The 23186-nt window shown below is 60.8% G+C and overlaps 3 protein-coding genes across 15 annotated transcripts; 1 reads left to right on the top strand and 2 right to left on the bottom strand.

Moving 5' to 3' along the window:
• Window positions 1-77: 77 nt before the first annotated feature.
• LOC148419628 (ral GTPase-activating protein subunit beta-like) lies at window positions 78-10080 on the bottom strand. Of its 12 annotated transcripts, none has more exons than XM_088422394.1 (30): window positions 9680-10080; window positions 8891-9056; window positions 8570-8772; window positions 8299-8465; window positions 7667-7850; window positions 7468-7599; window positions 7274-7386; window positions 7128-7178; window positions 7009-7053; window positions 6851-6898; window positions 6589-6737; window positions 6340-6520; window positions 6161-6260; window positions 5657-5824; window positions 5362-5476; window positions 4989-5118; window positions 4843-4923; window positions 4378-4760; window positions 4152-4300; window positions 3503-3672; window positions 3281-3390; window positions 3048-3218; window positions 2601-2789; window positions 2334-2492; window positions 2098-2206; window positions 1905-2024; window positions 1447-1518; window positions 1333-1378; window positions 1122-1252; window positions 78-381 (listed from the first exon to the last, which is right to left on the bottom strand). In XM_088422394.1, the coding sequence occupies exons 1-30, from the start codon at window positions 9943-9945 to the stop codon at window positions 209-211; spliced, it is 4281 nt and encodes a 1426-aa protein (XP_088278520.1). In that variant the 5' UTR covers window positions 9946-10080; the 3' UTR covers window positions 78-208. The 12 variants fall into 12 exon arrangements, 10 of the variants coding, with proteins under 10 accessions (XP_088278520.1, XP_088278525.1, XP_088278522.1 ...); XM_088422399.1 differs by having other exon boundaries at window positions 1182-1252; XM_088422396.1 differs by having other exon boundaries at window positions 2343-2492.
• LOC148419627 (recombining binding protein suppressor of hairless-like protein) lies at window positions 10057-16524 on the bottom strand. The gene is made up of 12 exons (XM_088422413.1): window positions 16397-16524; window positions 15661-15751; window positions 14878-14991; window positions 14679-14749; window positions 14510-14616; window positions 13740-13929; window positions 13501-13638; window positions 13233-13348; window positions 11650-11793; window positions 11411-11569; window positions 11202-11305; window positions 10057-10536 (listed from the first exon to the last, which is right to left on the bottom strand). The coding sequence occupies exons 1-12, from the start codon at window positions 16452-16454 to the stop codon at window positions 10224-10226; spliced, it is 1605 nt and encodes a 534-aa protein (XP_088278539.1). The 5' UTR covers window positions 16455-16524; the 3' UTR covers window positions 10057-10223.
• matn4 (matrilin 4) lies at window positions 15545-22967 on the top strand. 2 transcript variants are annotated; one of them, XM_088422408.1, is made up of 16 exons: window positions 15545-15701; window positions 18182-18275; window positions 19037-19212; window positions 19302-19460; window positions 19538-19769; window positions 20075-20197; window positions 20278-20400; window positions 20487-20609; window positions 20683-20805; window positions 20894-21016; window positions 21128-21225; window positions 21304-21435; window positions 21526-21709; window positions 21889-22041; window positions 22106-22210; window positions 22631-22967. In XM_088422408.1, the coding sequence occupies exons 2-16, from the start codon at window positions 18194-18196 to the stop codon at window positions 22687-22689; spliced, it is 1995 nt and encodes a 664-aa protein (XP_088278534.1). In that variant the 5' UTR covers window positions 15545-15701; window positions 18182-18193; the 3' UTR covers window positions 22690-22967. The 2 variants fall into 2 exon arrangements, with proteins under 2 accessions (XP_088278534.1, XP_088278533.1); XM_088422407.1 differs by having other exon boundaries at window positions 20894-21025.
• The last annotated feature ends 219 nt before the right edge of the window (window positions 22968-23186 follow it).

The raw sequence follows: 23186 nt of genomic DNA, 5'->3' as shown, positions 1-23186 counted from the left end.
CCCAAGCAGAGAAGCGAGCGGGGAGGCGACCGAGGTCAGGGCGTCGGCGTCCGCGACATCATTAGGAACAGGATCGGTTTCAAAGTCGCGCTTTTTTCTTTAATCGCTCGATCCGCTTGATCGTAATCGCTCCCAAATAAAAGGAATCGTTGGCAATGATGAGCGAAAATCAGGAAAGGGCGGGGGCGACGACAACCGACGACGCCTCTCAGGCTCGCCGAAACAGGGCGCCGCAGAGGTCGGCCGGCTCCGAGCGGCGGCCCCGGTAGCGAGCCGCCGCCTCGCTGATCAGGGTCTTCCTGTCGACGTGCGGCGGCGGGGCGGCGCCGCACCACCGTCGCCGACGGCAGCCGTTCAGCAACGTCTCCACCGCCGACGGGCCTGACGCCGGCGCACGCGCGGGCGGGGCTGTTTAAGGAGGATCCCCGAGCGCCCGCGCTTCAAATCGCAGCCCGCCTCCGGCGACAAAGTCGGCCTCTCGTACATTCGTGCCGCTTCGGACTCGATGGCGCGCCTTCGAGTTTGGAGCCGGTCGCCGAATCGGGGAGGCTTTCGGCTCCCGGCTCCAAGTAAGGGACGAGCGTTTCCATTCCTAACCTTTCTCGCGCTTTCAAATAAGCCTTTGGAGAAATTGGACTTTCAGAGACGCCACCCGCCTTCCGGCACTAGGTTCGGGCTTCAAACGAGGCTTCCGAGACGGTGTTGGGATTTCGAGCCGCGACGGGAGGCGGGCCGTTGGACTGGCGTGCCGGACCGAGGCCGCGTTAGGCTTTCGAATTAGGGTCGTAAACCTTGGCTACTCTTTTAAATTAAAGCTCCGAGCCAGTCGACGGACGTGCAAAAAGTCGGCGTCCCAAGTTGGGATTTCAAACCCCAACGGGGCTGCTCAGAGCAGAGCAGCCGACGAGTGCGTCCTCATCCAAAGTGCTTCCAAAGGCCGCTTTGAAAGCGCTCGGGGAGAGAAAGGAACGGCGAGCACCCGTTGGGCCGGCTTTCGGAAGTCGGCGGCGATTTCAAAAAGCCTGCTTTCAAGCTCCGGCAAGAGTTTGAGGTAAGCGTTCAAAAAAACCGAAATGTCGCGTGGAGGACGGCCTCGCGAAGGAGAGCTGTAAGAACCGCACCGAGAACGCGCTTGCTGACGACCATCCCGTCCACCAGCGGCGGAAGCAAAACGGACTTGCCGGCGGGACTCCGGCGCGTCACCGTCCGGAAGAGGCCGCTCCGCATGCTGTGGACAAACACCGCCTGGACGCTGACGCACGCACACAGACAAGCGGGCACTTAGGGGGGGGGCAAAATCCCCGCCGGCGCCGTCACGGCTGGCGTTTTTACCAGCTCCAAGCTTGGCTTCTGATCAGCTCGCAATCAAGAAAGGCATCTGGAAAACCAAGGGAGCGCCGTCACGTCGTCGCGACGGCGACGGAGTTTTAGGGTTAGGACGCTTACCGACGTCCTCCAAGCGTTCCACCCACACCATCATCTTGCATTCGTCTCCAGCCCACCTCTGAAGCACGGACTCTGAGGATGGCAAGAACGGCTCAATGTTTGCAGACACTTCCGGGACTCAAACAAGCCGCGGTCGGCGCGCGCGGTGAAGCCGTAACGTCCCAACCGGAACCCGGACAAGAACTGTTAGCAAAAAGGGACAAAGATGCCAAGGAATTTCATTTTCAAGGGAACCCCTTTTTGATTTCCATCCCGAGTTCCAACCTTAACTTAAGATTTCAGAGACAGGGGGTTCCCCAAAAGCTTGCTCAGGTTGGTTCATGTTCCTGTGTTAGGTGTAAGTGAGCCTTGCTTCACATTTTAGCAGTGGGTTTTAAGCCGAGTTGGCTTCTTTAGTCGGCTTTCAAGAGACAGCCCCGAACCCAAAGGACGAGGGCGGCGGGGTTTTGCATTCCGACCGTGCCACGATGAAGACGGAACGACGAAAGTCAGGTCCGTCAAGGAGTCCCGGTATTTGAGAACCAAGCTCTCGCCGTCGAACGCCCGTCCGCCGCTCTGCCCAAGCGCAGCCCCAAATTCTGTTAGGCGGAAGCAAAGAAAAGCCTGGGGCAAAGTGTCGGCCGGTCCCGTCCGGCAGACGCTGACGCTAACCTATGACCTCGCGTCCGCCTCCCGTCGTAGCTACGGGCCGGCCCAAACTGGACAGGAAGTCCAGGAAGTGATGAGACACGTTGACACGCGAGTCCACGTTTTGTAAAATCTGCAAAAGGGACGAAGAAATTTGGCTTCAGGGATCGAGTTAGGGTTCCAAGGCAGCGTCTGCCATCAAGCAGTGTATAGAATGACAGTTTGCGTATGAGTAGCGCAAGTAAAAGGTGCGCGCAGACCTCACTTGCCGTCTTCTGTCCCGCTCGCACGTAGAAAACAAAGGCAGAGTCCTGAGCTCTGAACGGAAGCCGGTCTAAACGTCTCAGGTCCTCGCAGAATCCCGGCAACGATGAGTCCAGGGACGCCAGTTGAGCCGGAACACCCCCGCTACCAAGATCCTGCGCGGGGAGCGCGCGGGGTTAGGGTTTTCCAGCCAGGGTATAGGCGCTTCAAAGGGGGCTCTCGAGCCGGGGTATGGCTTTTCAAACAAGAGTCTCGAGACTTACCTTTAGGGTCTCTGGAGTCACCAGGCCCAAGTGGGACAGGAAGAGCCTCGCGGTCTGCACGCGAGTGGCAGGAAGGGAACGACTAGGAGGAGGTGCGCACGTTGTCATGGCAGCAGAACTGAGAAGCTCCCGCTCTACTCGGCGCTGTCGCTCCAAAATTCCTCGGAAAACATCCAAAACCCGCTTCGCCTGACAGACCACAACGGCAGAATCCTTAGACAGAAGTACCACTCCAACTTATCAAGCATCGCACGGAATATCAGACATGCACAAAAGCATTCGCTGCCTCGAGCCCTTCGGCGGGTTTTGTCGGCAACTTCCCAAATGACTGCCTAGCAGGTTCGGAGCGGCAAATCCTTCAATCCCTCAGGCCACGAAAGCGCCTGAGTGGATCGCATCTAGTACGCCTGATGGACAACCCCGGGCCCTCTCCCGTCGGGGTCGCACCTCCTCGGTCAGTCCCTCCCACAGGTCGGGAATACTCGTCTCCGTGTCGGCCAAAGGAACCGCGTTGATATTTTCCAGAGGCCTCGGCTTTTTAACGCCAGCTCCGCAGCGTGATATCCCAGCATGCACGCGGGCTTCGCCGCTGCCGCGTTGCTGAAGGCCAATCGCTTTCTGCACGGAAAAGGGAACACGAGTCGCTGAGATATTCAGAGTGCGGCGTGACGATGTCCGACCTTTGGGCTCCTTTTTCCCTCTCTGGGCTGAAGGCGGCGCTGGAGAGTCCACGAGCGATGTGAAAACTGTCCTCGGATCAGCATCACGAGCGATGGGCACGCCTCGGGACCTGCACGCGTCCATCGTTCCGGTAAAGGTTAAAGTCCGGTCACACCAAAAGTTTTTCTTTCGGTTTATCTTTAACAAAGGTTTCCTTGCCCCCGTGGCCCTCGAAAACACACCTCCTTCAGATCCCCGATCTTGTTCCAGAATTCCCAGGATCACAGAAGCGTCCGAAGCAAAATATTTGAACTTTCTCAGGGTTCCGTCGCTCAGAGCAGAGCAGCCGACGAGTGCGTCCTCATCCAAAGTGCTTCCAAAGGACGGGGGTGCTCCAGACACCTGCATGATGCTGACACGTGGACGGGATAGGACTTGAGACTGAGAGGCTTCCTCAAGTTCCGTGACAAGAACCGTTTCACGACGTGGAGACTATCAAGCTCACTCGGGATGAGAAAAGGCAATGACTTCAAGCCTTTGGCAAATGTTTCACAAATCCTCGCCGGGCATTAAGATCAAAGTTGAGGTCTTTCATCATTTAAAGCTCAAATCCTAAACAAGTCACGGCTAACTAAAACTGAAAACTTTTTCAAAGTCTTCAAGATAAAATTTTAGGCATTCAAGATGTCAACAAGTCTTTTGCCAAATCTTCATCTTCTCCGCATCGAGACTTTCATGGAGACCAAGTTGACGGTTGAAAACTTCGTCTGCAACGGGTTTTCAATTTTCCCTTTTCGAGAAATCTTCAGCAATTGTTCACAAACCATTCGAGACATCCTCGACAAGTCTGGATGAAGGTTGAGGTCGTCAAAAGGCATTTGTTTTCCTCACCAATTTAGCGTGGCCTCAGCCGCTTCCTTCACTCTCAGAGAGACCGGATTCAGGTCTTTCTCCTCCCGAAACCGAAGTCCCCCTCCGTGTCTGGACTTGCTACCTGACACGCCGAGCTGCACCATCTCCAGAAGCGCCATCAAGCACTCCTGGACGTGGAAAAGGCAACGCACAACTGTTGACTACTAGGCTAGTTAGCGCATGATCTTCAGTTTTCAATGCAGACCTGCTCCTCCAAGATCTCGGGATGCCCTGCGATCCAGGTGCTGAGACAGTGAAAGGCCACCACAATGATGGAGTGAAGATCTCTGGAGTGCAGCGGAGGAGGACGACCGCACTGGAACTCGATGAAGCGGCAGACCGAGGTGACCACTCGCTTCTTTTCCGGACCGGCCACAGCCACCTTCACCCTGGCCAGTCCGGCCAAGACCTCCGTGGCCACCAGGCAAACCGCTGAGTCGTCCCTCCATCGGGCGGTCAGATGTTGAGTCAGCAGATGCATAACATCCACCCACAGGGAGGCCGCCCCGCCCGATTGGTCGGCCGCCCCGCCCGATTGGTCGGCCGCCCCGCCCGATTGGTCGGCCGCCCCGCCTGATTGGTCGGCCGCTTGCCATGAAAACATACACGGTAAGCGGTAAGAGGGTGAACCCCGCAAACTCACAAGATCTGCCGCTGCGCTCGGTATCACCGCGTCCGGTTTTTCTCGTCCGCCGAGTTTGTCCCTCGGCCTCCATTAGAGCGCAGTCCTGAACCACGGTCAAGATGGCCGCTGCGGAAACATCGGTAAACGCGGGCAGGGATCAATTACCCGATAAAAACCCACGGGCAGCCAACCTAGGAGCATCTGCGTGTTGGTGCTGTCAGTTTCGCTCCGCAGGGAGCCAATCAGCAGAGAGACCAGGCGCGGCTTCAGGGACTGGCAGCTCCCTGCGCTGACACCGTCGTCCCCGGTGGCCAGCAGCGGCTGAGGATGTGACAGATGCAGCGGGCTGTGTTAGCCCAACGCTAGCTTGACGTCAGCGCAAGACAACGACCTCGACCGGGCAGAGAATCGAAAGTCTCCTCCGGCTGTATACGAGGAACGTGACGAGAAATGACGCGGAGCAGACGCGTGCGGGGGCACGACGACGCACGCGGTGGCGACGGCGAAAGACATGCACGTGGACACGGAATCACAGGCCGCCAAAACAAGTGAAAGGTGCTCTACCGCCAACCGGACTCGTCCCAACTGCTGGGGGAGGGGCAAGAGCGACATCAGCACCAGGATGGACGCTCGCCGCAAGTCCGCCAAGCTCACCGAGGCCCGGAAGCTCAGAATCTCCCTGGGACGCGGAAACATATGTGGAAAAGACAGTCGCGACTGGTCTCAAGGAAGTGATGCTTTGACTTTCAGCAGGAGTCGAAACTGTTCCACGACCCAGCGTACAACTCCGGTCGATAGCGCCGGTTTATTGTGATTGGTTTCCTAGGTGCTGGTGATTGGGGTTTCTTGGGAGCGTCACCTTTCCAGCAGAACCTTCTCCAAGACGGGGACGAAGAAAGGGAGCAGCAGGTTGACTCCGGCCAGGTCGCAGCAGAACAACGAGGACGAGTGCAGCAGGATGGAGGACAGGACGGGAGGGCTCATTTTCTCGCCCACCCGTAGGCCCTGCAGGAGGACTGCATAGAACCTGGACGGCGGACGTAGGAGGGAAAACGCACGGTAGAGGACATCGCAAGATCCGAGTTTCAAAGATCGTCACATCTTTAACAAATCTTTGTCGAGTCTAAAAGAAATCCTGAAAAGAATCTCTTTCCAAGGCTCCAATTAGTCTTTTGCAACCCTACATGTCTTCAGCTAGTCCGTCCCAAATCTTTTTCTTGCCTTCACCGAGTCATCTTCGACAGGTTTTCAACAGTTCTTTGCCCAGACCAGAAACATTTCAGGAGCTCAGTTGATTGAATTTTTGGATGAGCGAGCGAGCGAGCGAGCGCCGAAAACCTCCGGATGACAGGCGGTAGCGCACCTGGCCAGGTACACGGGAAGGATGTCTTCGAAGGTTTTCTTACAGGAGAAGATGCGGCAAAGTGTCCCGCAGGCCTCGGCTCGCCCGTCCTCCCAGCGCTCTGACAACCCACGCGCACGTCCCGTAAGCGTACGTACGTGCGCCCACCTCCTGGGACAGGTCGGGTGCTCGATACAAACCACTCGAGGCGGACTCCTTGTCGACAAGGGCGGCTTCAAACAGGCAGAAGCCAAACAAGTGAAGCAGGGAGTCCACGCTGCCCCTCAGAGGGGACGGCGGGCCGCGGGGGGACGAGTACGACGCCCACGAGGCCTCGGGAAGACCAGGAGGAGCCTTCCGCGGACGGGGGGAAGGGGACGTCTGCGGGAGGTAGATGCCAACAAAAGACACGTGACGTGGACACCAAGAGGCGGGCGGCTTCTATTCACCTGCGACGACGCTAGCTGAGGTTTCCCGGCCGCCTTGGAAATGTTGGACGTCTTCTGCCGAGCGTGCGGCGGAGGCGGCGATTTTGCGGGCGCGCTCAGTACGTCGGCGGGGGTCGGAGGAGCGCTTCCAGAACGGGGGCGTGACACACCTGAGAGAACCCCGGGGAACGTGAGACACCTGAGAGAACCCCGGGGAGCGTTTCCAAACGTCGGGGGGGGATTGACCCATCTGGAGGCTCGCAGCTGAGGCGCGGCTGCCTACCGTAGGCGGGCAGTCTGTCTTTGAAAGGACTTCGGGTCACGGCGACGCCTGAAGAGGGAAAACTTGAAATTGCATCGGCGCGACTAAATGAGGGCGATGAGGTTTTCATCTGGTTCATCAATTAGATTTTCCCGCTAGGTGAAGATCACTGGCTTTACCGAGTGAAGGCAGGCGGTCTCGAAAATGGATTCTGGCTGAAAGCCCTGGCGGGACACCAGGAGATGAAGAAGAGAAGGACACCAGACACGAAATTTGGACATGACGGTCAGATTACTACCAGCGTCCATCAGCACGCGCTCCCCCGCGTCTCCGCAGACCACAGAGACGCCTGCAGGAACACAAGTCAGCTAGCGTGAGATCCGGATCGGGTCCGCCAAACTGCCGCCTCTGACCGCTTAGGGCTGTTTGGTTTGTGTCGAGTACCCAGAAACGCATCCGCCAGTCTGCTGATGGTAGACACGGCTGAGAGGAAGACGTCCTCCCGGGCCGCCGGAGCTGGGCCGTCCACAGGCGGACGCCTCAGGTCCGCAGGGTTGCTGAGGGACACGGAGTAGTGTTTGGCCCGCGAAGGGCGTTTGAAGGGCGCCGGGCGGAGACCGCGATCACTTTGCATTTACCCGAGCAAATGCAGAAATCTGAACCAGCTTCGGAGGGTGACGTGGCGGTCCATGTCTTCGGGGATCAGGGCGACGTCCTCGTCCGGGACCTTAAATTGAGGGAAGGCGGGCCCCAAACGCTGACGCAGCAACCTGCGCGCGCAAAAGCGGCGATGACGGCCCTCTGTCCTGAAGATGGACCAATCTGACGGACGCTCACCTGGAAGTTAAAGCGGTGACGGCCCGCGTCCACCGGTCCACTACGACAAGGCGAAACCTCCACGAGGTCATCATTTGTCTCCACGACAGCCAAAAGGACGGTGGGGGAAAACGGCGAGTACAGGACAGCAGACTGACCTGGAACAGGACCTCCACGGACGGCAGGGACAGCGCTTGACACGCGGCTGGACGGCCAGAGCAAGGGACCAATGAATGCAATCGAATGGATTCATGGACCCATGTATCCATGCGTGGAGAAACGCATGGCGGAACGGATGATGGATGAGGGGATTCTGGGGCGGATTTTCGGACGACGACGAGATGGGTGCCGAACGGACGCCAGAGGAACGGGTGAACGAGGCCAACTAACGGATTGTCGAGCGGATGGACCGGCGGTGGATCGACGGGAGACGGGGGAAAGGGTGAATACGCCGATACGTGAAAGGATGACGAACGCCGATTACGAAAGAAGGATTATTAAGCGGTGGCGAACGGCCAGGCGGAGGAACTAACGGACGGGTCTCGGATTCACGATGGCCGGGTAGATTCACTCAAAGGATGAAGGAAGTGATCAACAACGAAGGGGATGAGAGCACCGGAGCGTCGCGAGCGTCGCGAGGGTCCGTGGCCTACGTGCGGAGGTGGGTGTGGCCAGCACCGCTCGGTTGACGCAGAGCAGGAAGTGAAGCAGCATCTCCCAGGTGTCGGCGCTCACGCCGGCGCCCTCTGCGGCCAGAAGCCGAATCGCAGTCAGCACACGCCGGCAGATGGACGCGAACGCCGGGCCGGATCGGTCCGAGCTGAACGGCCGCATCGGGGCGAACGGAACGCCGGGTCGTCAAACCCCAACTTGAAAACGCGCCGGTGCGAGTCTATGAGGATTTGGTGCGAGGCGGCGGCGTACCCCGGCAGGAACAGGGCGCGCAGGTGTCTGAGGATCTTCTGGACGTAAAGGTTGGGCTCCTTGACGAGAGGCGGAGGGATGGAGTCCCGGCGGGACGCCAGCACCGTCAGCCAGTGCGCGTAGACGTCCACGCAGGCGCGCGCCGTCTCGCCGTCCGACGGGAGGCTCAGACCGAAGCGCAGAACCTCCATGGTCCACCTGACCTGAGGGAGGGACGGCGCCGTTGGGGCCCCCGGGTCCGGCTCGGCGCCGTTGGGGCCCCCGGGTCCGGCTCGGCGCCGCTGGGGCCCCCGGGTCCGGCTCGGCGACGGGGCCGCTCACCTGCGCTTCCGTGCGCAGCGGGCTCCCGGCGCCGGGTTTTCCCAGGCCGGCGCGGAGGGGCGTCGCCACGGCGACGACCACGTCCCTGGCCGCGTCCTCGGGGAAGCAAGCCAGCGCGCTGACGTGGCTCCGCCCACCGCCGGCCCACAGCTCCATGCCGCTCCGACTGAACACCAAGAAGCGTTTTTCTTTTCCTCGCTCAAAAGTTAAGGGCTCGTGCATTATCGTCGCCACGTCGGGGGCGAGTTCCTCCGCGATCGGTGGAGCGAGGGGGTCTCTGGTTGGCGAATGCCAAAGCGAGGCCGTCGGGGCGGGGGAGTTAGGTTGACATTGAAGTCAAGGTCAAAGGGACGACGCGCGCTGCGCCATTTAGACGGCTTTTCGTTACGGCTAGCAGGAGGCGCCGCGTTGTCACGCTAACGACCCCCCCATGTCACGTTATTTCACGATAACGAGACCTACCGTTATATTTCAAACATAGTGCTTTTGGTTAAGAAGACATTTATTTTTCACATTTACAATCATCGGATGTATTCATATGAATAAAAAACGCCGGAAATCTTACACGCTGTCCCTAAAGGCGTCTGAAAGGCTTCCGGAAGGCTTTTGAAAGGCTTTCGATTTGGAAAGGCTTGTTGGCCCGTCGAGTCGACGATTACGTTTCTAAACTGCAAGGGTTCGAGGCAAGGGAAGTTTCGGAGCAAACGCTTCAAGGTTATGACGCAGTAATCTTTGCATCGGCTCACTCGGAGACGAAGACGCGAGTTAAAGGCGGGACCCCGGACTCACCTGCCGCCGCCGCCGCTGCTCGCGGAGCTTTCGGCGTCTGCGGGAAAGACCGCGCCCCCTCCTCGCCAGTCACGTGACGGGCCACTGTTGCCTGTCAACAAGCGGCCGGCGCCGCCGGGCAAAACGCGTCGTCCCGGCAGCGTCAAGTCAGGTCGAGGCGAGGGCCTGAAAGGGAGGGGTGCCGCCCCGCCGGGCGCTTCCGGTTGGACTTTGGAGCCCGCCTCGCGTTTGACTCGAAAAGAAAAAGTCGGAGCGAGCGTCGTCATTAGGTTGGCCACCGGAGGGCGCCTTTGCCTCGGAGCGTTGGAAGGCTTTCGATGGAAGCGAAGCTCGGGCGCGCGTCGCACTCCGGCTCACAAACAGATGCGCACAATGAGGGGATTTCGCCGTTTGTATTTTCGTCGGTCGCGAACAGCACGAATGCGGTCAGTCACGTTCAAAGCGAAACGACGGCCGGGGCCCGAGATGAGCTTCCATTCGGATTCAAAAAGAACCCGTTCGGGGGTCAGTCCTTTTGTCGGAAACGGGAGGCCGGGCGAGCCGTTCAAGGCTGCGTGAAGAGGTGGAAGTTGGCCCTGGCGAACTCGCGGTGGATGCTGTCCAGGAGGGCGTCGGCGTCTTCGTGGCGCCCCGCCGCCTCCCTCGCCGCCGCCCCGAGGACTTCGGGGGCGCCCCCCGCCAGCTCCGGCGTGTAGGTGAAGCTGAAGGCCGTGCGGTAGAGCACGCCGTCGCACGGGCGCCGCAGGGAGAGCGGCACCGTCACGGCGCCGCGGCCGCCCTGCCCGGCGCCGTCGTCACGGCACCCGCACCGCAAAGCGCACACGTCGGGAACGGCGCACACCAGGCACTTGGCGGACCTAGGCGGCGCGCGAACGGCGAGAGGCTGTTGGAGGAGGCTTCCGGAAGCCGAGCAGGTTTTCGGCTCTCGGTCGGACTTTGACGGGAGCGCCGCGCCGCGCCGCGCGGCCGGCTCCGGATCCCGCCCCAAAAGGCTATTTGTTTGCCTTTTTCGGGCCAAACCGTCAAGTTCAAGTCGGGCGGCGGAAAGCGCCGGGTTTTCCAGGGAAGCTCTGGAGCCAAGGGTTCCGAACGTTGGCTCGCGGGCTTCGGCGATCGGCCCCTCGGGCCGAGTCGGGCCCCGGGGTCTGGGCCCGGACTCTGGCCCCGGGCTCCCGGGGTCTGGCCCCGGGGTCTGCCCGGAGCGTCGCGGCTTTCCAATCGAAGTTTGCGCCCGGAGTTTGCCGATTCCCCCGACATTCGAATTTGCCGTTCGAAAGGCCGTCTTTCAAGGCAAACGCGGCGAGAAGCGCGAGACCTTTCGGCTCGCCGGCATTTGGACAAAAACTACCTCCTTAAAGGGACGGCGTGTAAGATTTCGGCCCAAACTTGCACGTTTGAAATATTCCCCGGACGACGCTCCGAGTCTTACGCGTCGTCCCTTTAAGGTAACCCCGTAACTCAAAAGTAGACCGCTTTTGCCAAGCGTGCGGCGTACGCTCGGATATTTGGCGCTCGGGCGTACTTGAAGACGGCGTCGACCTCACGGCAGCCAAAGCAGACTTTGAGCTCAGGCCCCAAGTTTTCTCCGCGCAGTTCCAAGGTGGCCGCGCGACCTCCGCCGCTGACCTTGGACGGACGCGATCAATCGGAGGTGAAAAAACCCGGCAGACGAAGGAGCGCAATCGTCGCGCCCGCCGAGGGACGAACGGCGAGAGCCGAGGTCCCGCCCACCTCCAGGCCGGCCACGTCGGGAAAGGGCGTGACGGGCGTCCGGACGGGGGCGGCGTCCGGCAGGCGGAAGGCGAACTCGGCGACCTCGGCGCCGATGACGGTCCAGCACGAGCCGTCGCTCAGCGGCGCCCGGCCGGCCTCCCCGCCGCCGGCCGCCGCCTGGGAGAGGCCGTCATCGTCGGCGCGTCGAACGGTGGGAAAAAAAAACAACAAAAAGGGCGGCCGGGGGGGGGGCCCACCTGCTGCAGCACCACGGCGTCGTTGGCCACGGCCAGGAAGGCCGGCGCGCCGCCCCCCCGCGTCTCCAGGGCGCACTTGTGCAGCTGCGAAAGCGGCTCGTCCACCGAGGTCACGGCGTGCTGCTTGTTCACCTTGCGGACGGCCTGGGGAGAAGGGCGGCTGGCCGCCTTACGCGTCTCCTTCCCAAATCGGCTTTATCAAAGCCAAAGTCGAGCGTGCGCACCGGCGGATGTTATTTCCCGGGAGCCGAAAATGCCGCGCCGACGCTCGAAGCGTCCGTCCGTCTTCTATATTGTCGCGAGGGGGGCGGGCTCGCCGCTCGGGCTCGCCGCTCGGGCTCGCCGCTCGGGCTCGCCGCTCGGGGCCGTTTTCGTCCTCCCGGGAAAGGCTGATTTTCAAGACGCGAAGGGAGGGTTCCGCCCAAACGCGGCGGCCGTCGTTTGGATTTGGTTTCGGGATGGAAAAGGCCCATCTGTACAAGTGATGCACGACGCCATGAGCAAAACGGGACCGGGGGAGACCTTGGGGATCTTACTCAAAGCGTCGGCCGCGAACGGCCCCCTTTGTCCACTGTAGCTTGCGCTCACCGTTTTCAAAAGGCCATTACTACAGAATGGGATAAGGTCAAATCTTACTTTCTTGCTCCGGCCGTAGAAGGGAATCTAATCTTTCATTGGGTACCAGCGACAAACGGTACAACATTCTGTCGGCGCTAACGCTCGGCGGGCTCCGCAGCGGGAACGAGCCGGCCGCGCTTTGGAAGGCTTCGCTCGCTGACATCGGCTTACGCAAGCGGTACGCAGCAAAGTCGCCCGGGAGCCGAAACGCTTGGGCAAAGAGAAATGGAGAAAAACACGGCCGGAACAGATGACCTCCGTCCCCATTCGCCGCTGCGGGGAAACGGGATTTGAGATACGACCTACCAGATTTTCAGCCACTTCAACTCATGCGCCTGGAGGCGCGGCAGAAGGAAATGCTGTCCTGGCGCTTTCGGCCCCCCCCAAAAATAATAAAAGGTAGCCGCCGCCGCTCGAATGTTGTCTTAGCAACCCGACGCCGAGGCGCGTTTTGCTTTGGGCCGCCACCCCGCCGAGTCGTCGGCGGACGCCCGCTTCCGCCGCAAAAGCGACGCAGCAAAGTCCAAAATAGCTGAGGCGCAAAAAAACAAAAAAGAAAAGCAACTGCGAGCGAAAGCCAGGGGGAGGAAAACGGCCTTCGGATTGCCTGTGGCCGGACCAGGATTCGAACGAATTCAAATCAAAGCTATAACGTTTTTGGAAAAAAATGTGGCTTTCGTCGAACGGGTCGGAGGGAGCCGATGAGCCGCCCGCGCTTTTGGGCTACGTTTGAAACTTGACTACGCGCGTACATCCAAAGAGAGTTTGACTACATTACGCAAGACACTTTTGGGAGGAATGGCGTGACAAACGCACTTCCCGCAATTTGGAAGCAAAGAGAGAAGCCGTTTGAAAATATTCCAACGAGAAACGAGCTCAACGAGCTCACGTCCGAGCCTCCCGAGCCCGAAGACGACGGGAAGACGGCGTCCGCGACGGAAGGGCCAAGCGAGGGCGCGAGTTACCATGGGGGGCAGAGCGAGTCCGGACTCGGTGCACACAAGTTGGACCACGGCGCCGTAACAGACGAATCCTTCGCCGGCCGCAAAGTCCCCTCGACGCCCGGCGCCTCGCTCCTCCACTGCGCGCGCAGATGCGGAAATACACAGTCGCATCTGGCGCGCATCTGCCGCGCATCTGCCGCGCGTATGCTTGCGCGGGAGCCGAGCGAGCGTCGGCCGGGAGTTAAACAAACACGCGGCGCTCCGCGCTTGACTTGGGCGCGGAACGGACCCAGCGTGATGGTGAAGGCGGTCCAGTGGCGGGCGCTGGCGACGAAGGCCCCGCCCTCCACGGCCAGGTAGCGAGTGCTGACCGTCTGCGAGCGGAGGCGGTTGAACAGGGCCACTCGGGAGCGCGCCGAGATGCACACTGGACGCGAGCCGGGACGCGCGCGCGCACGCCAGCGCAGGTGAGACAGGCGCGCAGGGGACGCGGCGCCCGCCGGGAAGCGGAATGCGGCGTGAACTGACGGTCCGCGTTCTTCATGGTTTGTCTCTTCTGCGAGGGCTTGGAGATGACTTTGATGAGGCGGCTGTGGAAGGAGCCCACTTCCTGTCGGACGGAGCCCGCCTCCAGGAAGAGCCTCAGCAGGAGACGGAAGTGCTTCCTTTTGTCCTGGTCCGAGATGAACAAAGATTTGGCGCACGCCAGCATCCCCGTCTGGAAAAGTCACCAAGCGCATTGCTAGCGGCGCTCCGGTCGCAACGGCGCACGGGCCGCGTTGCTCTCGTGGCGGCAACGCCCCCAAAGTTGCTCGCGTTGTTGATGTTGAAAAAAAACGCTAAAGTCGAAAGGCTAAAGTCGGGTTAGCCGCTCGCGACACGATGTTAGCGACACGCTGCTAATACGGTTGGCGGGATTTCTCGAAAAAGGCCGCCCGCCGATACAGCCCGCGTTGCAAATACCGGCCGCGGCGCAAACCTCGCCGTTGCCGACATTACCCGGCCAAAGCGCCAAACTAACGTCGCCTTCGTCCCGTTAAAGAGGCGACGCCATCCATCCGTCGCGCGTAAGACAACCGTCATAAGCGCGGGCGCCACGGTACCGGGCCGCATGGGCAGCATTTTTCAATAGCGCGACCCCGATGAAGGACGACGCGGAACCGCGAGGCGAGCCGCAAACTGACAGAACGCCGGCGACCACGGGGAGAATCGCACCGACACTTGAAGTCGTGCGATTTGCGCACCGAGGACACCGGACCCGACGGGACCGCGGATACGCGAAAGGACGGGGCTTTGACCGTGTTGGGAAGCGTTTCGAAGTCCAGCTTGTGGGCGTCGCCGTGGGTCGGCGCGCCGCTGTCCACGCTCATGTAGCCGCGCACGGCGCCGCCGGCGCACGCCCCCTCTGGACAGCACACGGGAACCGGGTCAGACGCGGCGGCGGAGGCGGCCCCGGCGCCCCCTCACCTTTGAGGAGGTCCTGCGTCAGCCTCCAGATGCGGCCGCCCACGTAAACGCAGGGAGGAGGACAGAAGAACCTGGAGGCGCCGCGACACGACGGACACGTGAACCGCGGGTTCGAAAAGTCCCAAACGAAGGCCGCGGGACGCAAACGCCCCCCGGGGCCGAGGGTCGGACGCCCAAAAAGACGGGGAAGCCCACTTACCTCTTCTCGTTGCCGTAAGACTTCTGGGCGACTTTGGCGTGCAGGATCAGCACGCTCTGCTCGCCGAAAGCTCCGCCCCGCGGCGAGGACCGTCGGCAGGCCGGCTCGGCTGGTCTGGCGGAATGGGACCAATCGGACGAGGGGCGAAGCGCTTTTGTTGGGCCTCTTTGCGAAAGGCAACTTTCTATTCGCGGCTTTCCCGAGTCCGGCGAGCGGCGGGCCAAAGTTTTGTCAGCTGGAGCCGGCGCGGGAATGTTCCCGCCGGCTCCACCTTTCGCAAAGGCTGCCGGGACGCCGGCCGTCATGTGTGTGTGCGTGCGTGCGTGCGTGCGTGCGTGCCTCCGGCCGTGTGCGCGCTCAGTCACCAGGGTGACAGAAGTTGTCCAAATTAGAGCCTCCCCTCCGGAAGGGTCAAAGGTGAACTATTTTGCAGCGGGGCGGCCCACAAAGAATCCCAGAAAAGACTTTGCCCGCATCGCTAACGTGGCTAACGCTGGTGCCGCCGCTTAGTGTTGAAATATGCGCGCGCACGGAGCATCTCTCTTTTTTTTGGCGTTTGAAAAAGTGCCGGGGGTTGCAAAATGTGGAGAAATGGACAAAAGCTGGGCTCTTGTCTCAAGGTGGGGCCTGCGCGCGCACGCGCTCTTAAAACGGCGCGCCCCCCCCGCATTCCGCCACATCCCCGTCTGGGCGCAGAGGGCGCGGAAGCACACTCGGACAGACCCTCCTCACGAGCGGACCTCGCGAGCTTTTTCCTTCCTTCCTTCCCGGCCGGCCGCCTACCTGTCCCAGCCCGCGCCCGCGCCCGCACGTCCGTCCGGCAGGTGAGTGAGCGGCCGGCCTTGGGAGCCGGCGGCCCGCCGCCACCACATTTCTGCAAGACATTTGACAGGGAAGGGAGAAGCGCTCATCTCTCTCTCGCGTGGGGCCCAATTCTGGCGCGTCCGACGTTTCGCCCCCGCGCAGCAAAAAGAGAGAGAAAAAAGAGCTTTTATGGGGGGTGCATCCTCGTGCCCGAGCGCAACTGAAAACCGAACGGCCGAACAACAGGTAGGGGCAAACACGAGCAATTTGGAGCTGCGAATGGAGGATAGGAAGATGATGTCACCCCATAACATTTGACTTCTCTGAATGCTGCCAAAAACTTTCAGTAGAGTAATGACCGTCAAATATGTGTTTTGGACCTTTTTTCATCCGACCCATGTGACCAGTACACCACGATTAAAACCGCGGCTAGTCGGCGGTGTCGCAGCAAGACGCGTCCAAAGGTTTTGGAAAGTCGAGCGGGTGACGAGGGCGCTCTCTAAAAAACAAGACATATGCCCCCCCCCCCCCCCCCCCCCCAAAAAAAAATCCACTTCAATTTGAGCCGACAAGCCAGAGGGTCGGCTCAAATTGAACCCGCGTGAAGACGCGCAATAGCGAGACCTTCTAACGTTCCGCACGACGGGACGTTCGGAGATGCCGCGTCGGCGACAGACGCGCAGCAAGGCGCGAGAAGCGACGGTCCCGTCCCGACCTTGGCGTCCGTCCTCCAAGGCGCCGGCCAGCTCGTCCACCATGGCGGCCACGTCCATTCCGCGCGGCTTCCCGAGCTTCTGCCGTTTCCCGTTCTTCGTCCGGCTCGCTCGCCGCCTCGGGTCTCGGCTTCGCCGTTGATCATTAACTTAACGTGTGCGTGTATGCGCACGCGAGTGTGTATTTGTGTCTCATTAACTTAACGTGTGTGTGTATGCGCACGCGAGTGTGTATTTGTGTCTGTTTGTGCGAGCGTGTCAGTGTGTCTGAATTTTTTTTGCAAACTCGTGCGTGTGCGCGCATGTGTGCGTTGGTGGCCACGCGGGTGCGCGTGCGCGCGCAAACATAGAGTAGCTCGTCAGCTGTGGTTTTCTCAGGCTATTCCTTCTGGTCAAACACAAGTGAGAAGCCCCGTGACTACGGGCAAAGCCGGGGGCCACGTGGCCGCGGCGAGCTTCAACGCTTCAACGCAAGAAGTCCAACGAGCAAGACTCTTAAAGTCGCCGGTCGGTTTTGCCTCGTCGGCGCCCAGAACTAGCGGCGGGATCCCGAACCAAAAGAAGGCCTCCAAAATCACAACAAGAAAACGGCACTCGAAACAAAGCGCGAGAGGAAAGTTCCCAACCAAAAACCAGAAGTGAACCCGAACGCTAACCGGAACCATCGTGGAAACTAAAAGCGCAAAAAGAATCTGGAGCAGAAGGTGACACGGAGGAACCGGAGAAACCTAAAAGCATCGGTGCCACGCTCGCCGTCCGGGCGCCGAACGTTAGGCGTCGGCGGCCGAGCCCGGCCCGACCGGACTTTTCTAGTTGTGACTCATGGCCGATATGTCAAATTGGTCTTCCGCCTGGGGACGTTTTGGAGATGATTGCTGTTACTGGCCTTTGAGCAACTTTTGGTTTGACTGGGCGGTCGTAACGGCCCTTCCTTACGCCGGCTGCCATGCGGCCCGCCCCGCCCCGACCCGCCCCGACCCGCCCCGCCCCGCCCCGCCCCGCCCCGCCCCGCCCCGCCGTCAAAATAAATTAGGGACCGAATCATCAAATCCGTGGCGGTTTCTCTCCGTAGGGCCGAGCGCAGACTTGATCTGTTGCGCCGGCCTTGGATTTTCTTTTTTGGGGGGGGGGCGGAAAAGATTGCTGAAAGATTGTTTTTGATGCCATATGAATGCGGGAGTGTGCTCGGCAGGGCGCTCGCATGTTGCCGTGTGGCGGCGGAGGGACCAGACAGGAAGGGCTTGGGGGGCTTGGGGGGGCGCTTTCTAAGGCCTCTTTGTGCTAGACGCACATGTGGCGTTACATGATGAATGAAAGGAAGTCTCCGCGGTCTTCTTGACTCTTTGCACGAGGGTTAGTAGGTGAGGTGAAATTGCTAACAATCATTTCCGTCGCGGATGTTCCATTTCACCAATTTTTTAGGTTTGTTTTTTTTTTGCCGAGCTAGTATCGGCGGACGTATGGGACAGAGCGAATTGACGGCGCGCGTGAACGCTTGTCGCCGTCCCCCGCGGTTGCCGCCGTCTCGGGATAGGCCCCGGAGCGCCGGCTGTTTTCAGCTTCCTCCTGACGAGGGGGTCGCGTCGGAATGTTGGCCGTCGCCGTCCGGAATTCTCCGGCGCCCTCTAATTACGGGCGGGAAACCCAAAACATTTGTGGTACAAAGCGGGAATGCTTTTGCGTAAAGTCCGCACGTTGTCGCAGGTGTCCCGCGCTCTTGTCCGAAGGCGGGGGCGCGACCCTCTCCGTTTCTTACCTTTGCCCGATCCTTTTTCCGTGTGTTTCAGTCAGCCGTCGCCATGACCACGAGGAGGCACGCAGGCGTCGCCTTGGCGCTGCTCAACATGGCCGCCGCCGCCGCCGCCGCCCGGCTCACGACAGGTCACGACAGATCACACGTTACACAAGAAATGAGGACTTGCGACGTGCACGTCGACGCCGTGCGTGCACGAGTTTGAAAAAGGCTTCGCAACGTCCGACCTCGCGGATTTGACATCCGCCAATAAAATCCGGGGGGATGCGAAAAAGAAAGGAGTTTTTTCTCCTAGAGGTTTTTCCCGGGACAGGGTCGTCGGTCGCCCCTGGGAAAAACAGACATCTGCTCCGGGATCAGCGTCAGCACATTCCTCCAGATGAGTCGCTTCCTGTCTGTCCGGAAGTCTCGCGCCTCAGCCGCCAGGGGGCGCCCCCGCATGGCAAGCTCATAGCCGAACCTTCGTAACGATATCGCCGCGCCGCGACAATCAAGTCACGTCCTATGGTACTTTGGAAGCCAGGATATCGCGACGCTTTGAACACGGCGTCGTTATCATACTTTGACAAGCGGAAAATGGCGGCGCAAATCAAAAGTCACGCTACCTCGACGGCAAAACAATCGCGAATCGTCGACGGCGCGGCAACAGCGTTCATTTACGTAGTGTCGCGCCGCCGCGAGAACAAGAATAAAGGAGTCGTCGCGCGACGACGTAACACAAAGTAATTAGACGATGATAAAAACACCATTTTTTATGAGGTACGCTGACAATTTTTCAGGAGTGCAACGGGGCCGGCCGCCGCCGCGACAAAACCACAAGCGCTTTAGTACAAAACAAGAAGAAGAAGGAAACTGCTCCTTTTCAGCGTAGCGCGTCGATTCCGTGCAGATTCCCGGCACGGGTGCCGGGCGGGCCCGGTGGACCTGGTCTTCCTGATCGACGGCTCGCGCAGCGTCCGACCTCACGAGTTCGAGAGCGTGCGCAAGTTCATGGTGGACATCCTGGACACGCTGGACATCGGGCTCAACGCCACCCGAGTGGGAGTGGTCCAGTACTCCAGCCAGGTGGGCCCCCCCGAAAGACCGTCGTCCCAAAAGATGATCGGCTTCGGGCCCGCGGCCCGTTTTGTCCAACATCTTGTCGGCCGCCGCAGGTGCGCAGCGAGTTCTCGCTGGACTCTCACGGCGCCGCTTCCGACATGGTGGAGGCCATCGGCCGCATGGTCCCGCTGGCGCAGGGCACCATGACGGGCCTGGCCATCCGCTACGTCATCGACCACGCCTTCGGCCCGCAGCAAGGCGAGCGGCCCCAGGTAGGCGCCAGGAAGGCGGCCGGCGGGCCGAAGGCGTGGTCGATGACGTCCCGACGCGCTTCGCCGGCGTCCCGCAGGTGCCCAACGTGGCGGTGATCGTGACGGACGGGCGCCCTCAAGACCGCGTGGCGGAGGTGGCGGCCGAGGCGCGCGGCAAAGGCATCGAGATCTTCGCCGTGGGCGTGGCCCGGGCCGACGTGGCCTCCCTCAGGGCCGTGGCGTCCCCGCCCTTCCGGGACCACGTCTTCCTGGTGGAGACCTTTGACCTCATCCACCAGTTCGGCCTGCACTTCCGAGACAAACTCTGCGGTAACGCGCCTTTGAGTATTTTCGCCGCGCTATTGGCGCCAAAACGGACGGCGGGGCGTACGCTCGGAAAAAAATGGACGCTAGAGTCGTTCCGGGGGGGTTCCGCGGCCGCCCCGAGGGAATCCGCCTTTCTATTCGACCGCGAGGGCGGAAGTCTCAGATGAAACTCACGGACAAAAACGGTCCTGGCGCAAGTAGGTAGAAAACAAAAGGGGAAGTGTTCCACCGAGTAGAGGACGTCGCTCGCACGCCGGCTTGCGGTGACGCGACTCTGACACGAGCGTGCTCGTCCTGCCTGTTTGCAGGCGTGGACCTGTGCGTGGAGTCCCAGCACGGCTGCCAGCACATCTGCCAAAGTTCTCCGGGTTCTTTCCGTTGCCTCTGCCTGCCCGGATACGCGCTGGGCCGGGACGGCAAGACCTGCGCGGGTGAGAAGAAGGCGCAACGCAGCGCAACCGAATCCGCATCGGCTCGCTCGAATGCTTTTTCGCGCACGCGCGCGCGCCAGCGGTGGACCTGTGCGCCCAAGGCAAAGACGACTGCCAGCAGATTTGCGTGAGCTCCCCGGGCGCCTTCACGTGCGCCTGCCAGCCGGGCTTCGCGCTCGACCGGGACAACAAGACCTGCAGCGGTGCGTAGCCGCGGCGGTCGAGCGCCCCGTGTCTCCCCGTACTTTCTGCCTGCTCTTTTCTTATTTTGGAATTTTGCCCGGCTCAGTGTTGGACTTTTGCTCCCCGGGGAATCACTCGTGCCAGCACGAGTGCGTGAGCGAGCTGGACGGATTCCGCTGCGTCTGCAAACGCGGCTTCCGGCTGACGGACGACGGCCGAAGCTGCCGGGGTGAGCCGCCGTTCTCTCTTTCGGCGCCTTTGACCCGCCGCCGCTTCCCTTCCCCGCTTAACGTGCGTCGCAGCCATCGACTTGTGCGCCGAGGGCGAAGACGACTGCCAGCAGATCTGCGTCAGCTCTCCCGGCGCCTTCACGTGCGACTGCGGGCCGGGCTTCGAGCTCAACGCGGACAACAAGACGTGCACGCGTACGCGTTCCCTTCCCTTTTGGATGTCTCTTTATTTGCCTTCCTATAAACGAGCGATGTCGCGCGGCTGTTGTGGTCCGACGCGCAGAAGCGGACGCGTGTAAGTCGCTGGATCACGGATGCCAGCACGGCTGCGTGAGCACGGCCGGCTCCTATTACTGCGCGTGTCCCCAAGGACAACTCCTGCGGGAAGACGCCAAGAGCTGCGCCGGTAAACCCGGTAACCCGGGGCGCGGGCGCCGGCTCGGCTGGGCTCGGCTGGGCTCGGCTGGGCTCGGCTGGGCTGGGCTGGGCTCGGCTGACGCTCTCCGCGCCATTTCAGCGTGCAAGTCGGCCATCATCGACCTGGTGCTGTTGATCGACGGCTCCAAGAGCGTGCGCCCTCACAACTTCGAGCTGGTCAAGAAGTTCGTCAACGAGGTGCGCCGGGCCTTCTCCTCTTCTTCTCTTTGCGCCCGCCCAAACGGCGCCGAGGCCTCACGTCCCTCCCCCCGTCAGGTGGTGGACACGCTGGACGTGTCCGAGCGCGGCGCCCGGGTGGGCCTGGTCCAGTACTCTAGTCGGGTCAGGACCGAATTCACGCTGGGCCAGTTTCACAGCGCCGACGACATCAAGGCCGCCGTCGCGAAGGTCCGCTTCCTCTTACGGGGGGGGGGGGGGGGCCCGATTTCTCGCGAGTGACAAGGGGACGGGGATTGTAATGCGTTGTGCCGTGCGCAGATGGCGTACATGGAGAAAGGCACCATGACGGGCCTGGCGCTGCGGCACATGCTGGAGCGCAGTTTCTCCGAGGCGGAAGGCGCCAGACCGCCGGCCCGCGGCGTTCCCCGGGTGGGCCTGGTCTTCACCGACGGGCGCTCGCAGGACGACGTCAGCGACTTCGCCAAGAAGGCCAAAGAAGCCGGTCGGTCCCCGCATCCGCCCGACTTCGCTTGGCCTTCCGTCTGTTGCGGATCCCTCTCGTTGGGCCGCTCCCGTTTCCCCGCTCCCCGGCCCCCCGTCGGCCCGTTTGCTTCGCTTCCGCTTTTCTCCCCATTCGCGCCGCTTTCCATCCCGGTCGATTCCCGTCTTTCGCGATGGCAGGCATCACCATGTACGCGGTGGGCGTGGGCAAAGCCTTGGAGGAGGAGCTTCGCGAGATCGCCTCGGAGCCCCCGGAGAAGCATTTCTTCTACGCCTCCGACTTCGGCGCCATCGGCGCCATCGCGCTCAACCTCAAGCTGAACCGCTGCCCCGGTGAGACCGAAGGGTGCGAAGCTCGGCTTCGGTTTTCCCGGCTGATTGCCGTTGGCGTCCGCAGAGGAAAGTCAAGGCGAGATCGAGGTGAAGGACCCGTGCGCCTGTGAGAACCTGCTTGAGTTCCAGCGGGCCGCCATGAGCAACCTGGAGCGTATCTCGCACTCGCATATCCTTATGAGGCAAACGCCATCCGGACGGAGTCGGCGTGCGGCGTACCCCGCGGCCGTCTAGCGTGTTCCTTGCCGCGGCGCGTTCCCGAGAAAGCCCTCTTTCCAAAAATGCCCTTTGGCCGCAACCGGCGCGTTAGGAGAAATACTTGTCACGTTCCCGCGATTCCTTTTCAAGGCCCGAGAGTTTTATTCGCACGCGCGCACCGAGATTCTTCTTCTATCGGCTTCCCCCGAGCAGACGTTGGCTCCGGGCGATAGACGTGCTAATAACGCCGCCTTCCGGTACGCTTCGGACGGCAACCGTAAACCGTAAAAACCGTAGAAACCGTAAACCGCGAGCCGACTCGGACACGGGCCCAGAACGCCGCCGATCCAAAAGCCGCCCGGGTTCCGCTCCTTAACGCGAGGGCGTCCACTGACGGCCGTGAGCGCCCGAGTGGAGCAGCTGGAACGACGGCTGCTCAACAGGAAGTGATGCGCGGGGAGCGGGAAGTCATTGTCGAGACATGAAAACCACCGACGCCGGGGAGAAGGAAGAAGCGCGTCGGCGGCAAGAAGGCTTGTTTGTAGCGCGCCTCTTTCCCCGAGGACAGAAGGTCCCGTCGATTGTTGCTTTGAGTGTTTTCTTGTGACGCTTTTACTTTTTTCCAAAGATGGAAGAAGCAAAGGTGTGACTTTTCTACCATTTTCTTCCGGTTTACTTTTCTATGTTTGTCACATGAGCGGCGGGCGCCAATAAAGGACTTCCAAATACCTTTGCTTTGTTATTGGGCAGCGGCGCTTGGACGCGCGGGGCAATAAAAAGGTCAAAATGGCCGTCCGGCTCACAATTTGGAACCTTGGAAAGTGCGATCTCATTCAGAACCTTGAGCCGGAGCTCCAAATGTCCCGGTTTGCACCGGCGACATTTGTCACCGGGCCGGAAACGTAAACGCAAGCCATTCTTGCATACCTTCGGTGTTAAAGAGGATC

This window comes from Hippichthys cyanospilos, chromosome 9, assembly GCF_059441005.1.
Source record: "Hippichthys cyanospilos isolate Australia breed blue-spotted pipefish chromosome 9, RoL_Hcya_1.0, whole genome shotgun sequence".
Classification (NCBI taxonomy): Eukaryota; Metazoa; Chordata; class Actinopteri; order Syngnathiformes; family Syngnathidae; genus Hippichthys; species Hippichthys cyanospilos.
The sequence above is the reverse complement of the archived record's forward strand: the minus strand, read 5'-3'. Positions and strand labels throughout refer to the sequence as shown.